This window comes from Electrona antarctica, assembly GCF_951216825.1.
Source record: "Electrona antarctica genome assembly, chromosome: 5".
Taxonomy (NCBI): Eukaryota; Metazoa; Chordata; class Actinopteri; order Myctophiformes; family Myctophidae; genus Electrona; species Electrona antarctica.
The window spans coordinates 21,957,657-21,978,541 of record NC_136810.1 but is presented as its reverse complement, the minus strand read 5'-3'; the positions used below and the strand labels follow the sequence as shown (position 1 = coordinate 21,978,541).

The window sequence follows — 20,885 nt, the reverse complement described above, 5'->3', positions numbered from 1 at the left end:
ATTCAACCTGTCAAAATAAAAGAAGACACTGGTATTCAACCTGTCAAAATAAAAGAAGACACTGGTATTCAACCTGTCAAAATAAAAGAAGACACTGGTATTCAACCTGTGAAAATAAAAGAAGACACTGGTATTCAACCTGTCAAAATAAAAGAAGACACTGGTATTCAACCTGTCAAAATAAAGGAAACTGGTATTCAACCTGTCTAAATAAAGGACACTGGTATTCAACCTGTCAAAATAAAGGACACTGGTATTCAACCTGTGAAAATAAAAGACACTGGTATTCAACCTGTGAAAATAAAAGAAGACACTGGTTTTCAACCTGTCAAAATAAAGGACACTGGTATTCAACCTGTGAAAATAAAAGACACTGGTATTCAACCTGTCAAAATAAAGGAAACTGGTGTTCAACCTGTCTAAATAAAGGACACTGGTATTCAACCTGTCAAAATAAAGGACACTGGTATTCAACCTGTGAAAATAAAAAACACTGGTATTCAACCTGTCAAAATAAAAGAAGACACTGGTATTCAACCTGTCAAAATAAAGGACACTGGTATTCAACCTGTGAAAATAAAAGACACTGGTATTCAACCTGTCAAAATAAAAGAAGACACTGGTATTCAACCTGTCAAAATAAAAGAAGACACTGGTATTCAACCTGTCAAAATAAAAGAAGACACTGGTATTCAACCTGTCAAAATAAAAGAAGACACTGGTATTCAACCTGTGAAAATAAAAGACACTGGTATTCAACCTGTCAAAATAAAAGAAGACACTGGTATTCAACCTGTCAAAATAAAAGAAGACACTGGTATTCAACCTGTGAAAATAAAAGAAGACACTGGTATTCAACCTGTCAAAATAAAAGAAGACACTGGTATTCAACCTGTCAAAATAAAAAAGACACTGGTATGCAACCTGTCAAAATAAAAGAAAACACTGGTATTCAACCTGTCAAAATGCTTCAAGTCATGAGGTAGAAGGAAGGTACTGGATCAGACTGGCACAGTTAAAGGCTTTAAGTACAAAATGACAATGTTTCCATGTAGTTTCTTCATCTTCATCGGGTGGTGAAGATGAAGGTGGTGGTCTGGGGGGGGGGTCACTACCTCATACCAGTCCTGCTCCTGAGATGCACCAGACCAGCCTAAAATATATAGGCTTGAGGCGTGGTGGAACCCCCTTAAAGGACCACTTCACCACTTTTCAACCGATCTTCATATAATATGTCCTCAAAATATAATCACTATATAATAAAATGGCACACTTTCTTTCTACTCAGTCTGTGTCTCATAGGAGGGCTGTGGGCAGTTTAGAAACCGTCCTCCAGTGACATCATCATTAGGCAGATTTTTTTTTAAACAAGATGTTTTTACAAAAGTGTTTAGATTTTCATTATCGTGAGAACGATGGCTTCCATTTTCGCATTGCAACTTTTCAGGACTAGAAAGCCTGCAGTTTCTATTAGCTTGTATTCCCCATCGATGATGTCACTGGAGGACGGTTTCTGAACTGCCCACAGCCCTCCTATGAGGGCGACTGTGGCTCAAGAGGTAGAGCAGGTCGTCCAATGATCCATGGGTCGGCGGTTCGAATCCCGGCTCCTCCTGTCTACATGTCGAAGTGTCCTTGGGCAAGACACTGAACCCCAAATTGCTCTCGATGTGCTGGTTGGTACCTTGCATGGCTTCCGCCGCAATCGGTGTATGAATGGGTGAATGTAATGCACAATCTATGTAAAGCGCCTTGGATAAAGGCGCTATATAAATGCACCATTTACCATTTACCATTTATGAGACACAGACCGAGTAGAAAAAAATGGTGCCATTTTTTCATGATTATTAGTGAGTACCTATTATATGAAGATAGGTTGAAAAGTGGTGTGAAGTGGTCCTTTAAGTGTCGCCTTCAAGATCACTCCGGTCTTCAGATAAGGGCCTTTTGAAACTAAACTAAGGGCAACCGGGCTTTTGCTGTAGTTGCTCCCACACTGTGGAATACCCTCCCCCTTTCTATAAAGAATGCAGAGTCTGTCGACATTTTCAAGAAGTTGCTGAAAACATATTTATTTCGATTGCATTTTGACCTGTGAAATGTCTACCTGACCCATTTGCTGTTTTGTTTTTGTTATTCTTCTTGTCGTGTTATTAATCTTTTAATTTGATTGTTTTTAGCTCCGTAAGGGAGTGGTTGCACCCAGAGCCGGACTTACCGTTGGGCTAGGGTGGGCTGCAGCCCGGGGGCTTTTTTTTTTTTTTATTATAAGATTGTAAAGTATTGAAATCCAATTCAAGTGAAATGTGTGTATATTTAGTTGTATTATGGTTAAACCATTGTGAGCTTCTGCCTGCCTTCCTGCCTGCCTCTCTTTTTAGGGGCCTGGGTACCCCAAAATTAAAACAAAATAGCCAATTTGTTTTCGGCCTCGCGGCTGCGGCGCTCGGACGAATCACAGGACGCGCGGCTCTGCCGCGCAACCCAAGGGGGGACCTCAAATTTGCTCCAGCCCGGGGGCCCTCAGCAAGATAAATCCGGCTCTGGTTGCACCACTCAAAAATAAAAGAAACGCTCAATTTCGATTGAATTGCATTGGCAGAATCCTCCCTCGTAGGTAGAATGAAAGTGCGGGAGTGACTGTGCCCTTGACGTAATTTTAACCCACTCTATTTGCCAGGGGAAAAAAAGGAAGGCTTTCTATTTTTAACTCGACCTCAAAGAACTCACTGCACCTTATCAGTGTTGTTTTTGGCAGCAAATTTCTATTTTAGTTTTAATCAGAGTCTCTGGAATAGTTTTCACTTAGTTTTAGTCACATTTTCGTCACCTGGAATGTTTGTGTTAGTCGAGTCGACTAAATCTATGTATTGACTAAAAATGTATTTTGGCGGGCCATGATGCCGTCCTAATGGCTGATTTTACACTTGCTGGAAATACAAGCTCACAACGCGTCGCAGTGCGACGCGTTGTGAGCTTGTAGATTGGCTATTTTCAGCATGCAACCAAGTGTAAAATGACTTACTGGATCTCTTGTCCTTCCTAACATTTTTGTCTAGTTTTTATTTGTTGACGAAATTGTCAGTATATTTAGTCTTAGTTTTAGTCGTCATAGCTTAGTTTTCATTCAGTTTCCATTTAGTTTTCGTCAGTGGAAAAAGGTAGTCGACGAACATTTTCCGTCTTAGTTATAGTCGACGAAAACAACACTGCACCTTATCTGCAAAATGCTGGATCAGGAAGGCCTGGCTGGAGAGGCGAGGTTTCTCAAACAGAGGGTTGCTTTCCAGGTAGTTGTAGAGCTTCTGCAGCCAGTTCTGATCCGTTCCCTGAGGAAACTGAAGAAACAACCAGTTCCCAAAAAAATAAAAATACTTATATTCTATCAATTACACCCACCACGGAACCTTGAATTCACGGTAGAGATGCACGATTAATCGGTAGCATAATCGGAATCAGCCATATCGGCCATAAAAATGCCATATCGGTATCGGAACAGTCCCAAAATAACAGAATAACAGATAACAGATTATTTAAATCGGTTTTCACCAGCAAAAATGTTTTTTAAATGAAAAATGTGAACAAATCATCAATGAGTTCAATATATCAAATTACGTTTGAGAGAATTCCACGGCAACATAAAGCGCACAAGAAAAAACAACAACAACACAGAAACAACATGGTCAGTATTAAGTAACACACAACATTCACAGAGAAACAACAACAACACGGATCACAAGGCGTTAGACGCGAGTGTCTAGTATAGTCTTAAAAAAGTGGCCGCACACACTAATTGACGATATGCACACCGCTGCCATCTTGCCAGCAAGGTGCTACCTACAGTAGGTGCAACGTCCCATTGGCAGCCCATTCATCCAAACAGAAATGAAGTGTGGGTCATGACCGAAAGAATAAGGTTGCGAATACAAGCGGCCGAAATTAGTTTTCTCCGACGGGTGGCGGCATCTCCCTTAGAGATAGGGTGAGAAGTTCAGTCACGCAGGGGAGCCTCGGAGTAGAGCCGCTGCTCCTTCGCCTGGAAAGGAGCCAGCTTAGGTGGTTCGGGCATCTGGTTAGGATGCCTCTCTGGCGTCTCCCTTGGGAGGTCCTTGAGGCATGTCCCACTGGGAGGAGACCCACTGGGAGGAGACCCCCGGGGCAGACCAAGGCGCAGTTGGAGGAAACACATCAACTCACTGGCCTTGGAACGTCTCGGAATCCCCCAGGAGGAAGTCACTAATGTTGCTCTGGAGAGGGAAGTCTGGAGCACTCTGGTGGAGCTGTTGCCCCCGCGACCCGACTACGGATAAGCGGTTGAAGATGTAACATTGCAGCTGTACGAAAAGCTTGACTTATCCTCTTTCAATCTGCAAAGTGTTTGATTGATACAAATATATAGACATTTTATGAGCTACCTCCTTCCTTGCAAATGATTATTTTTCCAAGTATTGGAGTTTGGAAGCACTCGTTATCAGTAAAGCAACCTCCTGCTGCCTCCTACATTATGTGCAAATTCTAAACAGGGCATGGGCTGTTGAGTGATAGTCAACGAGCACTTCCAAACTCCAGCACTTTAAAAAAATCATCGGCAAGGTCCAAGGAATTTCTTGACAGGGAGTAGCTCATAACATGTCTACAGTGGGTTTTTATGAAACAAGCACATTGCAGATAGTAACAGGATAATTCAAGCTTTCCGTACAGCTGCAATGTTGGTGAGTTTGACGTTATTTAAATACAATTAGATAGAACTGTTCTGTTTGGATGAATGGGATGTCTATGGGAAGTTGCACCTAGTTAGCACCTTGCTGGCAAGATGGCAGCCGTGTGCCAGAAAGTGCTGGAAATTATATTATAGGACGCAGAGAATAAAACAAACCAACGTTTCGGTAGACAAGTGCCTTCTTCAGGGTATGGGCGAGCGGTTAGACACGTGCGTGCCCCACATGTGCGTGAGATTCAAGTATTGCAATAACTCCTGTATGAATCATCCAGATGTTTTATTAACAACATTATAATAACTCCTGTATTAATCATCCAGGTGTGTGTGTGTGTATTTTTGTTGTTGTTTATTTACCACACACTCTTCGTCCAGCAGGTCCAGGACTCCCATCTTGGCTTCGATCAGGTCGATGACCGGCTGGTTGTCGTAGAAATCGATCAACGTCCACGGGATGTCCTCCCGCATGTACTCCTCCTGCTCCAGCTTAAACACGTGCTGATCAGAGAGGAGACAACATCAAAGGGATGTCCTCCCGCATGTACTCCTCGTCAGAAAGGAGACAACATTAAACACACTGAACAAACAGGAGGACACAATAAAGGGTAAAACATTAAAGGGATGTCCCCTGTTCCTCCTATTCATTTAGGATTACGGTTAAAAATTGTGAATTAATTGGAAAAGGACACGCATAAAATTGCCTTCCTCTCACAAGTATAGTAATGCAAACCTGTGTGCTTGCGTGTGCATGTGTGTTTGTGTGTGAATGTGTGCGTGCGTGTGTGTGCATGCGTGCATGAGCACTGTACCAGATTAAACTGCTGCTGTAGTTTCTCGTTGGCGTAGTTGATACAGAATTGTTCAAAACTGTTGGTGTCGAAAGTTTCAAAGCTGCCGATGGAATGTGACAACGTTACAATGATACAATGATACAATGATACAATGATACAATGATTAATGTTACAATGATACAATGATACAATGATACAATGTTGCAATGATACAATGATGCAATGATACAATGATACAATGATACAATGATACAATGTTACAATGATGCAATGATACAATTATACAAAGATGCAATGTTAGTGTAAATCATAAAAAGTGATAATGTTATAGTGAAAATGACAAAACAGAACAGTATAATATATTGTTTTCCCCCTGTCTATGAAGCAGGAAAACAAATAACTTCATCATATGATTAATATGGTTATTATTCATATGATGAAGTTATTTGTTTTGTCAAGGAGAATCAATTCATTATTATTATTATTATTAAAGCATCTGTTATCATTTTAATATTTTAGCTATGGTCTCTGTCGGGTGGAAACCTCATCTCTGCTGTCGGAAAGAAAACACCTAACTCCAAAATGTTCATTTTTCAGAAATTGAAAAATATAACTTTTTCAGGAAATTAAGAAAACCATATATTGTTTTAAAGCAAAGCAATACTGCCTCATCAAAGTTGGTGTTATGACTTTATACATTGCCAAAGGTGGTGGAGTTAGTTGCTTTAGCAGACAGTTTGAGGGTCCAATGGAGTTAATCAGCTTCCGAACCGCTTTTTAATACTTTCCATTCGTTCAATATTTGTTTTAACCAACACACAGACGTAAAAGGTGTTCAATAGCACTGATTAACTTTATTAGTGCCGCTAGGTGGCAGCATAAGCACACCTAACGAATGTCACCCGTCTGCTCTCACTCTACGCTCCTTGTATCATTTCCGGGTTATTCAGTGAGGTGGGGGCTGTTGTTGTGAGCACAGTCATCGTTAGCCATAGCTCAGACCCCTTAGATATCATTACAAACAGTTACATGTGCTCAGCGATGCGATACAAACTCACAAATGATTTACGATCGTCGGGATGCGCGACAGCTCACCATGGACAGCGCTTGAAGCTTTAGAGATACAGCGCTTTGAGAACCCTGTTATAATGGAGGCTCAATGGAGCTGGATTTAAAAATCTCATAGCTCTCCATAGCAACCGGAGCAATGCTAAAAGGTAAATTGACGGTCGCCGCTTTCATAGATAAGTATACGGTTGTCTACGAACATGTACTGTACGTAGTTAGCACCTTTAGCTTTAGCTACGATTATAATCGTAGAAAGCAGAGAAAAAGTTAATGAAACAAAAACAAAAAAAATCTAAAACCTTGAAAATGGATTTAGGTGGTTTCCTCCCGACATGTTACTACTAGTAACTGAAACTTTTCAGGATTCAAATAAAATATTAATAATAATAATAACAAAAGTAGCTAGAGCGTGCTCACCCGTAGATGTCCAGGACGCCGATGAAGGCGTGTCCGTCCGCCGGCACCCTCAGGGCACCGTTGATGCGGGCGATGACCCGCTCGAACAGGTGGGCGTACAGGTGCTTGGCGAGAGCGTCGCGGGCGCTGGCCGCCTGCGCCCGACCCACCGGCCGCACCACCGTCTCCGAGCGGAGCACCATGCGCCGGTGGCACAGCCAGCGGCACAGGGCGTCCGACGAGGCCACCCCCAGGAGCTCACAGAACACGGACAGGTGAGGGTCGCTGGGCTGCAGCACAGTGGGGGAAAGAAAGTACTCAATTGATAATAATAATTAGGGATGCACGATTAATCGGTATAGCATAATCGGAATTGGTCATATCGGCCATAAAAGTGCCATATTGGTATCGGAATGGTCTCAAAATAATACAGATTATTTAAATCGGTTTTCACCAGCAAAAAGTAAATCAATTTTTTTTTTTAATCTACATTTAATTTGTGTACTCATCTCATTCAGTATAGTCATTCAGTTGTGAAATCAGACACTTGGAAAAGTATTATGCTATTTATTGATTGAATACTTTATTAACAGGCTTTGGGCCAAGCCCAGGGCCTATAGGCTTGTTTCCATTGTGGTCCTCTGTATAATATCGGAATCGGTCAGAATCGGTATCGTCAGATATGACCCTGCAAATAATCGGAGATTGGATATCAGTCATAATTTCACAATCGCAAAGCAAAGTGCTTTACAGAGCGATGGAGGAAGAAAAACAAAGAAAAGCAAGGCATAGTAATGCAATACCGTGAGGACATGAATAACAAGGAATTTAAAGATCAATTTGATTGATTGATTGATTGAAGAATTTATTAACAGTTTGCAGAATTACAGTACATTTCAAGCACAAACTCAATACAAAGGCTGTTAACTGTGAGTGGACAACCCAATTAAGCATTACACTTGTTTCCAACAGGGTCCACCATGTTCAAATCATCAAAACATTTAGAGACGTACAAATAGACACTTCTATAGACAGAACAGGAATTCATCAAAAAAGAATTCATCAAAAAGGAGGTAAAAAGGGAAAAGAAATATATACAGTGAGGGGAAAAAAGGGGGGGGCGGGGGGGGGGGGGGGGGGGATTCAGATTTTACGGGGGCCAGTTTCGAATTGCAGCCATCCGTAGGTGCCCTTTGAGAGCGGTTTTGAAGGAGTCAAGGGATTCGCATGTCTTAATGACAGTTGGTAGGGCGTTCCACATTTTGGTGGCATAGGAGCGAAAAGAATTTAGTCCCTTGTTTGTGCCGAATCTGGGTTGTACATGGTTCGTTGCACTCCCTCTGGTGTTGTGGGTGTGGACTTCGTTAACATTAAGGAAGTATCTAGACAGGTACATGGGTATCTTGGTGGTGTATCGAATCTTGTGGACCAGACCCATTGCAAGATGCTGTACTCTGTCGTCGACCCTAAGCCATTCCAGCCTGTCGAAGTGGGCAGGGGTGAGGTGGGTTCGGGGGGCTAGATCAAGTAGGAGCCTGACCAGTTTGTTTTGGGAAGTCTGGAGCCTGGTTTTAAGGGCCTTTGAGGTGCTGTGGTACCAGGAGGTGCATGCATAGTCAAAGAAACCCTGTACAAGGGCTCCTGTTAAGGTCTTCAAGGTGTTTTTGTTGACCAGTGAGGAGATCCTGTAGAGGAATCTTGTTCTATGGTTGACTTTTTTGATTACGTTGGTGGCCATTTTATCACCGGAAAGATTAGCCTCCAGGATGGAACCTAGGTAGGTAATTTCATCTTTACGTGTGATAACATTGTCACCCACTCTAACCAAGAAGCCATTTGCCTTGCTGAGATTACTAATAGAGCCAAAGAGAATGGATTCAGTTTTTCCCAGGTGTAAAGATAGTTTGTTATCAGCGAGCCAGGTGCAGATTCTACCGAGTTCAGAGCTGAGGGCATTTTCAACCTGCAGTTTGTCCCTGTCCGAGACCAGCAGTGCTGAGTCATCTGCGAACAGGAACAAGTTGCAGTCACAGGCTGAAGTCATGTCGTTTACATATATTAGGAACAGTAGAGGCCCTAGTATGCTTCCTTGTGGAACGCCACAGCTCACTGGGAGGGGGGGGACAGTGTTCCGTTCACTTCCACCATCTGTTCTCTCCCCTCCAGGTAGGATTGCATCCAGCTCACTGATGTGCTATCGAAACCAATTGCTTTTAGCTTGTTAACCAGTATGGAGTGGTTCACGGTGTCAAAAGCCTTTTGGAGGTCCAGCATGACCATGCCGCAGTATTTGCCAGCGTCCACCTCTTGTTTGATGTGGTCGCTCAAATAGAGGAGGCATGTGTCAGTGGAGTGGGATGTTCTGAAGCCAGATTGGAACTCGTACAATAATTTATTAGTGGCAAGATACTTTTCAACCTGTTCATAGACTATTTTTTCCATCACTTTCGAGATGGAACTAAGAATAGAAATAGGGCGGTAGTTGCCGGGGTCTAATTTACTCCCTTTCTTGTGCAAGGGGGTTACTTTGGCCAGTTTGAAATCTTGGGGGACCTGTCCCTGTTTGATGGAGAGGTTTACTATGTGGGTGATGATTGGAGCTATAGAGATGGCTGAGTCTCTGAGAAATTTGGAGGGAATGTTGTCATGGCCTGTGGCCTTGTGGGGTTGGAGGGCACTCAGTTTCTTAATTACCTCATCAGTTGTTACCATAACTAGTTTAAAATCGTCTTTACAAACACCTAGGTTTTTGTAGAAGGTTGTAATGTGCTCTACACCAAAGAGCCCAGAGTGGGAGGGCAGTTTGTTAACCAGAGTTGTTGATATGTTTGTAAAGAAGATATTCAAGTAGTTGGCCACATCAAGGTTGTCAGTGATGAGAGTGTTGTCAGATTTGATGTTTATGTTCGAAAATCTGGTTTTTAGTTTCTGACCATAGCTTAGTTGATTGTTTAGTAGCTTCCAGAGCTCATGAGGATTGTTTTTGTTTTCCTGAGCTTTATCATTAATGAAGTTACTTTTAGCTGATTTGGTCATGGCAGTTACACTGTTTCGTAGTTTGATTCGTTGTGTATTTAGGTTGTTCAAACGAGCTTGGCGAACACTGTCGAAGCGCTTGGCTAGCTTTGACTTGCATTTTAGAACTTCAGAGCATTTTTTGTCTCTGGCTTTCATTGCAGCCAGTATGTCCGAATTCATCCATGGTTCCGAGCGGGTTTTGCCCCTGGTGGTTCTCAAAGGAGCCATGTTGTTCAGTACTGATGTAAATTTGGTTTTGAAGCCAAGCCAAGCTTCTTCGACATGTGTGCTTTTAAGCTCATCGGACCAATCCAGACTCTCCAATACTTGGTTAAAGACCTCACTAGAGTAGGTTTTGAGGTCCCTTGATATGACTGTTTTGTGGCAGCCGGTCTTAAGTTTTTGTATTTTGCGGGTACAGAATATCATAAAATGATCACTAAGCCCACATACAATAACCCCTTTCTTGGAGATTCTGGATTTGTCCGAGGACAGAATGAGATCAATGACAGTTTGAGTAGAATCACACACTCTAGTGGGTTGGGTAATTAGCTGACTGACACTATGTAGATCACAGAACTTACTGAATGACTTAAACACAGGTGCTTCCTTTCGTTGCATGTCTGTATTGTAGTCGCCAATCAGGATTTTCTCTACACATTCCTCCTCAGCTAAGCACCCCTCAAGTATATCATAGAACCCATGTTGGTCAGGCGGTCTGTAGACGGTGCCCACTAATACTGATTTAGCTTTTTTGAAAATTAATTCAACCCACACAGTTTCAATTTCATCATGCTGTAAGTCAGTACGAGTAACATATTCAGTGTCTTTGTGAATATACATACACACGCCACCACCATGCCTGTTTCTGTCGTTTCTGATCAAAGAATAGTTCTCTATTTCAACTTCTGGGTCTTTGGTTGACTCATCAAGTTTGGTTTCAGAGAAGCTAATGATGTTCGCCTTACCGCATTGAAACATATGCCTGATTTCAGCCATTTTGGGTCCAAGGCTGTTGACATTGACATTCAATTAAAAGCAAGCAAGAGTGTAGAAGTAGGTCTTGATGCTGCACTTTAAAAATGTCTACAGAGGCTGCCTGTCGAAGGTATAGTGGAAGTTTGTTCCACGCCGTCGGCCCGCCATAGAAGCAGGAAGCTGCTTCACCGTGTTTTTTTAGTTGCCAGTTTTCAGGCACAGCGAGCAGGCCAGCAGTGGAAGACCTGAGAAAAAATGTCTTCTAAATCATGACAGTTTCCTGAAAAACCTATGTTTTTATGTCAGTGGTGCTCAACTTTTTTCATGTCAAGGAACCGCAGAATTATCTGTATTTAGCCGCGGACCCCCATCTGAAAATATGTTGTTCCGGGGACCTCCCAGAAGCAAATATTTTAGTTAAAAGCATTCTCTCTGAAAGAATATATACATTCGAATATTCGCGACACAATTTTTCAAAAATAGCAGATCTACAAGCACGTAGAGCGGCACTCTGTCGTGCTACGAGCTTGTAGATCTGCTATTTTTCTTTTTTTTTCAAGATATTTTTTTTGCGGCTTACGCCTTTTATTGGTTTTTGAAGGGACAGACAGTAGGCTGACAGGAAACGGGAGAGAGATGGGGGAAGACATGCAGTAAAGGCCGTGTCGGGCTCGGGAGTCGAACCCGCGGCACACTGCGACTGGATTACCAGTCGGGTGCCCAGACGGTTACGCCACCGCCTGGGCGATCTGCTATTTTTCAACAACTAAAGTATAACATACACACCAAACGGGTTTCATGTCCTGAATGGGTTAAAGATGTGTGAGTGCCGTGATTTTTTTCCACCCTAAAACATGATCATCATATTATTTATTATTTTCTTTTTCAAAAAAGTGTACAGTATTTGCTAAAATGTAATTTGTATGTGGACACGCACACCAGTTCATTAAGTATGCCTGATTTGCCTGGAGGGTGGTGATCCACCTGAACTGAAGCCACACCCACTGCTGTATGATAAAGGGGGAGGGGATGATATTATGATGTCACTATCACAGTGAACTTAGAGTAGACTTAATGAAACAGCAGTGAGTAGTCAGTCTATCATGAATAGGACAAGTCCAGCAATCAGGGCTCGACAGTGCGAGCAGGTACTTGCATTTGCGCTACTAAAAATAGCACAGTGCGAGTTGTGAAATGCAATTTGTAGCACCGGTGCGACTACTCTTCCCCGCTCTGCACCTCGGCCTGCCCTGGTCTAGCAGTGAGAAGTGTTCTTAGGTCCAACGACAAGGTTATCCAATGGTGAAAGTAGCCGATCTGCATGAGGAAACGAGTAAACGTTTGTGGAGATCTTGTACAGCCTCCGTTGCGTTACGTTGAGTGGTAATTCATGTTTGATGTGACCAGGGCCGGGCCATATTATAGTTAATTATATCTTGATGATTAACAGTAGCATTGCAATAGCAGGGTTTCACGTGAAGGTTTCAACACAACGACATCTCGTCGCGGTGAACTAAATGAACGGTAGTGGCTGGATGTTTTGCACGTGTTAACATTTGATGTTGTTTTAATGTTAAATGCTGTGTTCCCCCCCCCCCCAAACAACCATATTTCAACAGTTTCTACTACCGGTGACAGGCCGTGAGTTTATGGTGTTCAAAATAAATCAGGCAGTTTACCAAGCCCCCCATGTGACCACCAGCCAATCAGCGTCCTTGTCCTCTACTGGTGTTCTTTAGCTCCACTCCATCTCTCTTATTGGTCGATAATCTGGCGCTTCTTATCTTCTGCCATAACGTTTGACCTGCTTGTCGTACAGGCATGCTCAGCGGCGCATTTTTTTGGGCTACGCTTCACTGCTGTAATTGACAGGAGAGATGATCAGAGGAGCAGAGTTTGAACCATTTTGGTTGAAATGTGGACTGAAGAATGGATAGAGTCTCTCAGTGAAGGTGCAGCCAGTGAAAGAGTACAGATGAACTCTGGTATCCACATCATAAAAGGAGACCAGACCCTCCTCATAATCCACAAACACTCCCACTTTCTGGAACCCCTCTCTTACAGGGAGGAGGATAGCAGGGTCAGCATTAGCCTCGTACTCATTTCCATTCATCAACCATATCGTCCAGTAACCATTGCTGGGACTCAGTATGATCTGTCCCTTCCTGTTGATGGACTCTCTGGCCACTCCTACTGTCCAGTCAGTCTTCCCTCCAACATGAACCTCATAGTAAATTCTTCCTGAGGGGAAGCTTTGTTTTCCTAAGACACCGGGACAATAAGAGAATCTCTTTGGGTTGTCTGGTAGATTCTTCCGTTTGTTTCCACAACGTACTTGTTTTCCATCCTCAGATAGGATGAGTTTGCAGTGTGCTGTATCAGGGTCAAGAATCACATCCACTGCATATTGCTGGATTCTCTTCAGCTCTGCATTACATAGCTTCTTCTCCATCTCTTGACTGAGTGTCTTCTCCAGCTGAGCCACAGCTGTCCTCAAAGTACCCACACATGAACACGGATGGACATTGACCTTTGTCCAGTCCTTGAAGGGTGGAGGGGAATTGATGGAGGTGAAGTTCTGGAGGAGGAGGTCTTCAGTGTAAGAGAGCTGCCTAAGCTCAGAGCTCCTCTTCTCCAACACAGTGATTTCCTGTTGTAGCTCTTTGATGAAGCCTTCAGCCTGTTTCTCTGCTGTTTTCTGCTTCTGTCCAATTACATCGATGAGCTCAGCCTGGCTTCGCTGTGTAAGGCTGATCAGAGCAGTGACGACCTGGACACTGTCCTCTATCTCTGCATCTGCATCCTTCCTGCTGATCTCTACTGAGTGTCTGACCTCCTGAATCTTCACTCGTCTGTCCTGGATCATCTGCTGGACTTCATACTCTGTCTTTCTGCCATATCCTTCTTTCAATGTCTGACTCCTGAACTGTTGAACCATCTCAGAGATAAAAGTATTCACGGAGAATGCTGGTCTCGTATGGAAGGTTGTGTTGCACAGTGGACACTGACACACCCCCTTAGTGTCCCAGTAATGTGTGATGCAGGTTCTGCAGTAGTTGTGTCCACATGGAGTGCTGATTGGATCAGAGAACACATCCATGCAGATAGAACACAGGAACTGCTCTTCAGACAGGAGAACGCTGGCAGCCGCCATCTCTACACGACGAGCGTAAAATAAAGGTTTCAAAACGAAATAACGTGTCTCTACTTTTATACCAGGATGCATCCATCATCACTGTGATGTCATTATGACGACAAGCCACGCCCACACAGAGTTCCGTGTATCAGCCTTGCCCAAATAAGGAGTTCTATGTTCTCAGCCAAGAACACTGATCGGGAATATCTAGACCCTCGAGGAAAATGAGATTCTGCGATCGCAGAATTCCCGCATAATAAGCAAAAAGACGTAGGTTATGCGGGGGTCAATTTTTTACCCCAAAAAAGGCCTAATCACGCAAATTTCTCACATATTTTGCAACTTTTCGCATATTTCCCTTTCCCATTATTTCGCATATTTTTCAACTTTTGGTAAATTGGACATATTTCACAACTTTCCACGCATTTTACAACTTCTCGCATATACACCCCCCTGAGTCATAGCGCCTTGTCAGAGGACCGGTCTGCCTTTTGTGTCCACTTATGGAGATCTCTCTATCTGTCTGTCTGCCTGTGTCCCTTTTGCGTCCACTTATGGAGATCTCTCTATCTGTCCGTCTACCCCGTGTATACCTGTTATGCCCATGAGTGGAGAACCCTGATATCATTAATATATGCTCATACCCTGTATATAATATTAGATGCCCATATATGGTCATATCGGTTGGATCGGCGGGTTCTGGATAACTGGATATCCATGCATTATGCTAAATATGTCTATATTTGGGCATAATATCTTCTTACCCATAGAGTTATAGACAGCCCCGTCCGCCCTGTTCCTTTCAATGGAAGTTGCTCAGTGGCGTTTTGAAGCACCCGGAAGAACGCTCTGCGTTCCGCATTTTTCCCCCATTTGCCAACATTTGGTTGGCAAAATGGGGCGAGCGCTCCGTGATAAATCCCAGCTGCGTGCTAAATGCACGGGCAAAGAAAATCACCTGCCGTGCTGATTAACGATGACAACAAATGTTTTTTTTTCACTGGCGAAAATGGAATAAAAGCTTAAATAAAAACTATGACTAAATATATTGCCAATTTTGTCAACGGATAAAATACTAGAGTAAAATGTCCTGGAGGGACTAGTGGAGAAGAGACATAATCAAACTACAAGTCAAGTCATGTTACATTTGATTGTACTCGGGTGTTGCACTGTGAAAACAGCTGATGTCGATCGGCTATGCTCAAGCATGCAACCAAGTGTAAAATCAGTCATTATACGACACCATCAAGGCCGGCAAAAATACATTTTTGTCAACAAAATCAACTGTAGATTTAGTCCAGTATAATCTTATGATATTCAGTCGACTAAAACTAGACGCAGGTGGTGTCCAGACGAGGACGTATTCTGCGTTACCCGGGCAAGTATTTAGCCGATCTGCCCTTTCCACGGAGACGGCGTTTTGGGGGACTTAACCGGCTAATTTTGAAACCACCTCCCAGAGTGGCAAACTTTGGAGACGCGACTTTGTCGTCTCCGTGTGTACAGAGAATGCCGCCTATTTACTGAAACGGTGACGCAATAGTCCCCTCGTCCCCTCCAAACTAACCTCACGTCACCAGACTTCCACCTCCAGTATCACAGCAATTTTTTTTAATATTTGCACATAATGTCTATAAATCTCTTATCCAAAAATTGCCGATCTGCAGCCAGCGTATGAGCTTGTATAGATGAGCTATTTTCGGAGAACAGATATAAATTATGGTGATTACCAATCTGGAAAGCCAAGAAAAAAACCGATGATCTACATTATTGTTAGCCTGTAGTGTAGAATAGATTAGTATAGGCTATAAAGATAGGCAGCATGCAGCCACCTGTCCGTCCCTCACAGGCAGGTATTCCTCTATACCTGCCTGTTTTCACTGTTTCTAATTCCTCTTTTTTTATACTTTTGTTAACTAGCTGCAGATTAGGCAAACAAGCAATTATCTGAAATTCAGCGGTGTTGCGCACCGGCGAATATATTCAATCTCCAAAGTCAAACTCATAAGTTCACAAATCCTCATGCCGCCCCTCGTTGTGAGCTTTAAGATCTGCAAACTATGAATCTCATGCTTATGAACATTACTTTGTAGCCTTCTTCTGGCAGAAGAGGGTCATTAATGATTTGTAATGAAAAGAAAGAAAAACATCAGCTACAGTTAGCCTATACTGAATGATTATGCCACAATGCCACATATGCATTTGGGGTGCATACTTAGTTTAGACTAGTCATTGGTTAGACATGGGTTAAGGTTAGGTTTAGGTGTGCTGCCCCGTGGGAGGTTAGGTTTAGGGTGAGGGTTTGAGATAGATTGTAGTTGTAGGACTAATGACTGGTCTAACCAATGACTAGTCTAAACCAAGTACTTTAATACCATTTACAAACTTGGGCGGCTAACAGCCCGACCCGCTCGTCTGGCATGGGCCTAAAACTAAAATAGTGCAAATGACTAAAATATGACAAAAACTAAATTACATTTTATTCAAAAGACTATGACTAAAAAAACCCGAATCAGACCCATCTGAAGTGAGTGGTGCTATACTGTACTGTACTGTACTCCTCCCTGGCGTGTCACGTGTGTGTGTGTGCGCGCATGCACGCACGCACAGGAGTGGCTAGCACCACTCAAAAAACGACTTGCTGTCAAAATCAACACGCCAGTGACAGACAGGGCTCTTACATTCACGGAGGATCTGTCGCTGCCCTGGTGGCTGATGTCAACATTGCCCAGATGCAGAATGCTCGCCAACACCTTGAGGACGTCCCACCGAAAGTCCTCCTTCAAACCTGACGAGACGAGAGAGCAAAGATGGTGGATAGAGCAGTGGTTCGCAAAGTGGGGTCCGGGGACCCCTAGGGGTCCTTGATGGAGTTCCAGGGGGTCCCCAGCTAAATGATAGTTGGGAACCAAATGGACCCTTATGTTAGCCTGGCTAATAAGCCAGACTCAAATCACACTGTCGTGTCCCGGCAGGCAATTAATTTTTGCTAACGGCTGATTCGGCCTGGCTTATTAGCCAGGCTACCCTTATGTGACTCTGAGAGTGTACAAACGGGTCCATTTGGTTCCATTTGTATACACTCTCAGAGTTAAATTAACATAGATTGTACAATATACATTGGGGGTCCCAGAGATATAAATGCCATTAAATGGGGGTCCGTAGACGAATGCATGTCAAACTGAGGGTCCTTGAAATTGAAATGGTTGAGAATCACTGCTGGGGCCGTAAAAACCTTCTCTTATGGGGGTCCCCGGCGGCATATCTTTTCAAATGGGGGTCTGCGGCTAACAAGAGTCAGTTTGGGGGTCCTTGACATGAAATAGTGTGGAAACCACTGGGATAGAGAACGTTTATATCCCCACATGGTCACTGAACTAAATATTCGTCACAAGCCACACAAGATTTCCAAACTAAAATTACTTTTTTTCAGAGAGACAACAACTCAGGTGAAAACTGTATTATGGACCTTTCTCAGCTTTTCTTTTCTTCTTTTATATTTTTATACTGCATTTTACCTTATTTACCAAATATTTTTTGTATTTGCTATATAAATAAAGCGTAGATCTTAACCACTTTAACCATTATTTTAAACTGTAGCTGTTGAAAAATATAGCAGATATAGAGCTTGTAAATCTGCGATTGTTAAAAAAAGAAAACGTGTGCAAATCTTTGAATATATATTATTTCACAGCAGACGTCCCTCTCCGTTTTTAACTCAAATCTTTGCTTCTGGGAGGTGCCTGGAACAACTGACTAGTTACTAGGGGGCTGCCATTCTGTGTGGCGTAGGCTCAATATCACATGTCACATTGTCACCTCCTCCTTCACATTCACTAGATCCCGTGATCTTTTGTGACCAGATGTCATTTCCTGGGGTCTAGGAGGACTATAGTAAATAATAATAAAGAAATCGCTGTAACATTTTGTAAAAAAGAAAAAAAGCCACTTAGTCACTTGTTCGAATCTTTTACTTTCTCTAATAACAAACTAAAACATGAACCTTGGTTGAAAAAACTAACAAAATTGTCCTTTAATGAGTCAAAGAAGTAATAAAGGTGACAGAGGTCAGGTCAAAGGTGAAAGGTCATCTCACCCAGCAGGGAGAAGGTGCTCAGGGTCTCCTCCATGGCGGAGCGATCATTGTTCACTCCTTCCACACCGACCGCACCTCCCATGCAGGTGTACTGGAACTGCCCCGCATTCACTGCACAACACATTAGAGACATACTGAGGTGTACTGTCACTGCCCCGCATTCACTGCACAACACATTAGAGACATACTGAGGTGAACTGGAACTGTCCCGCATTCACTGCACAACACATTAGAGACATACTGAGGTGAACTGTCCCGCATTCACTGCACAACACATTGGAGGCATACTGAGGTGTACTGGAACTGTCCCGCATTCGCTGCACAACACATTGGAGGCATACTGAGGTGAACTGGAACTGTCCCGCATTCACTGCACAACACATTGGAGGCATACTGAGGTGTACTGGAACTGCCCCGCATTCACTGCACAACACATATTAGAGACATACTGAGGTGTACTGGAACTGCCCCGCAATCACTGCACAACACATTAGAGACATACTGAGGTGAACTGGAACTGCCCCGCATTCACTGCACAACACATTAGAGACATACTGAGGTGTACTGGAACTGCCCCACATTCACTGCACAACACATTAGAGACATACTGAGGTGTACTGGAACTGCCCCGCATTCACTGCTTCACGTTTGAATAAAATGGCGACGCCTCCACTCACTGCGACAGAGGTGCGCGGCGGCCTTGACCAAGGAGAGGCGCCGAGCAAGCGACCCGCGCGGGCCGTTACGATGGCCACTAGAGCCGATCGGGACAGAATCGTAAATTATTATAGCCGAGCACTATTGTCCACCACGAGGCACGCCAGGCAGTGCTGACTTGGTGGAATGTGACGTCGTCGTTTTATTCGAACTTGAAGAGAATTCCACACTCGCCTGCACAACACACAGACACATGCCGACATGATACAGCTGTTAGCATTCCCTGCCAAGTACGTATTACTATTTTTACTTTTTTTTTTTTTTGACTTTGTAATTGTCGCTTTTTACACTAGATGGCCTTCTTAAATAACCTATGGTTCAAGTTCCAGTGAGACCAGAAACAAGGAAAAAACAACAGATCGCAAAAACTCGCCTGCCATCCACTTCCATGTTAGAGAATTTTCGAGAACGCTCATAGCTCTCTTGATGCATTGTTCCACTTCAGCGGCGACCACCGTTCAACTTGACCGTCTGTCTAACAGTTGAGGAAGAGAAACTCACACAGTCGGAGGTTCTTGAAGTCGGGTCGGTCCGCACAGGAGCACATCTGGTAGAAGATGTGGTAGTTCCTCTCGTTCGCCGCCTGGAAACCACAGAGAAAACATAATTCTCTGCCTGGAAACCAAAGAGAAAGCCCTAGAGCCCTGGAGGTTGAAGCGGTGAACGGACCTGCTGCGATTGTGAACGGAGCGGCAACCATTGACAAAAACGTACTTACTTACTTATACCGTACAGTAGTTGCGCAATTGCCAATTGCGTTGTCTGCGTCACGGTTGTCATGGGTCACGGCCCTGGCTACAACATATTACGCATTACGTAATACGGTGCTTGCACACAGGGTTGTTACGGTAATACGGTGCTTGCACACAGGGTTGTTATGGTAATACGGTGCTTGCACACGGGTTGTTACGGTAATACGGTGCATGCACACGGGGTTGTTACGGTAATACGGTGCATGCACACGGGGTTGTTACGGTAATACGGTGCTTGCACACAGGGTTGTTATGGTAATACGGTGCTTGCACACGGGTTGTTACGGTAATACGGTGCATGCACACGGGGTTGTTACGGTAATACGGTGCATGCACACGGGGTTGTTACGGTAATGCGGTGCTTGCACACAGGGTTGTTACGGTAATACGGTGCTTGCACACAGGGTTGTTACGGTAATACGGTGCATGCACACGGGGTTGTTACGGCAATACGGTGCTTGCACACGGGGTTGTTACGGTAATGCGGTGCTTGCACACAGGGTTGTTACGGTAATACGGTGCTTGCACACATGGTTGTTACGGTAATACGGTGCATGCACACGGGGTTGTTACGGCAATACGGTGCTTGCACACGGGGTTGTTACAGTAATGCGGTGCTTGCACACAGGGTTGTTACGGTAATACGGTGCTTGCACACAGGGTTGTTACGGTAATACGGTGCTTGCACATGGGGTTGTTACGGTAATACGGTGCATGCACACAGGGTTGTTACGGTAATACGGTGCTTGCACACAGGGTTGTTTCGGTAATGCGGTGCTTGCACACAGGGTTGTTACGGTAATACGGTGCATGCACACAGGGTTGTTACGGTAATACGGTGCTTGCACACGGGGTTGTTACGGTAATGCGGTGCTTGCACACAGGGTTTTTATGGTAATACGGTGCATGCACACAGGGTTGTTACGGTAATGTGGTGCTTGCACACAGGGTTGTTACGGCAATGCGGTGCTTGCACACGGGGTTGTTACAGTAATGCGGTGCTTGCGGTGCTTGCACATGGGGTTGTTACGGTAATACGGTGCATGCACACATGGTTGTTACGGTAATACGGTGCTTGCACACAGGGTTGTTACGGTAATACGGTGCTTGCACACGGGGTTGCGCACAGAGGTGACACTACTGCTTATGTGAGACCAAGCAAAAAAATAATAATCTCGGAATTGAGGCTCAGATTGTGGTGTCAGGATGTCAGGAG

The 20,885-nt window shown here is 43.8% G+C and overlaps 2 protein-coding genes across 2 annotated transcripts in view; both read right to left on the bottom strand.

Annotated features, from left to right (window-relative positions):
* Window positions 1–20,885, bottom strand: part of myo5c (myosin VC) — a gene marked incomplete at its 3' end in the record, with an annotated part of 72,006 nt that overhangs the window by 36,116 nt on the left and 15,005 nt on the right. Inside the window, exons 9-15 of the mRNA XM_079502241.1 lie at window positions 19,419–19,500; window positions 18,201–18,311; window positions 16,786–16,892; window positions 6,994–7,262; window positions 5,527–5,608; window positions 5,075–5,215; window positions 3,216–3,338 (exon numbers count right to left, since the gene is read on the bottom strand). Of these exons, the coding sequence (XP_079358367.1) occupies window positions 3,216–3,338; window positions 5,075–5,215; window positions 5,527–5,608; window positions 6,994–7,262; window positions 16,786–16,892; window positions 18,201–18,311; window positions 19,419–19,500 (915 nt within the window). The remainder of the gene's footprint in view (window positions 1–3,215; window positions 3,339–5,074; window positions 5,216–5,526; window positions 5,609–6,993; window positions 7,263–16,785; window positions 16,893–18,200; window positions 18,312–19,418; window positions 19,501–20,885) is intronic.
* On the bottom strand, window positions 12,815–13,906 carry LOC306923190 (pyrin-like; the record flags this gene model as incomplete). Its single annotated transcript, XM_079501218.1, has 1 exon — window positions 12,815–13,906. The coding sequence occupies one exon, from the start codon at window positions 13,904–13,906 to the stop codon at window positions 12,815–12,817; it is 1,092 nt and encodes a 363-aa protein (XP_079357344.1).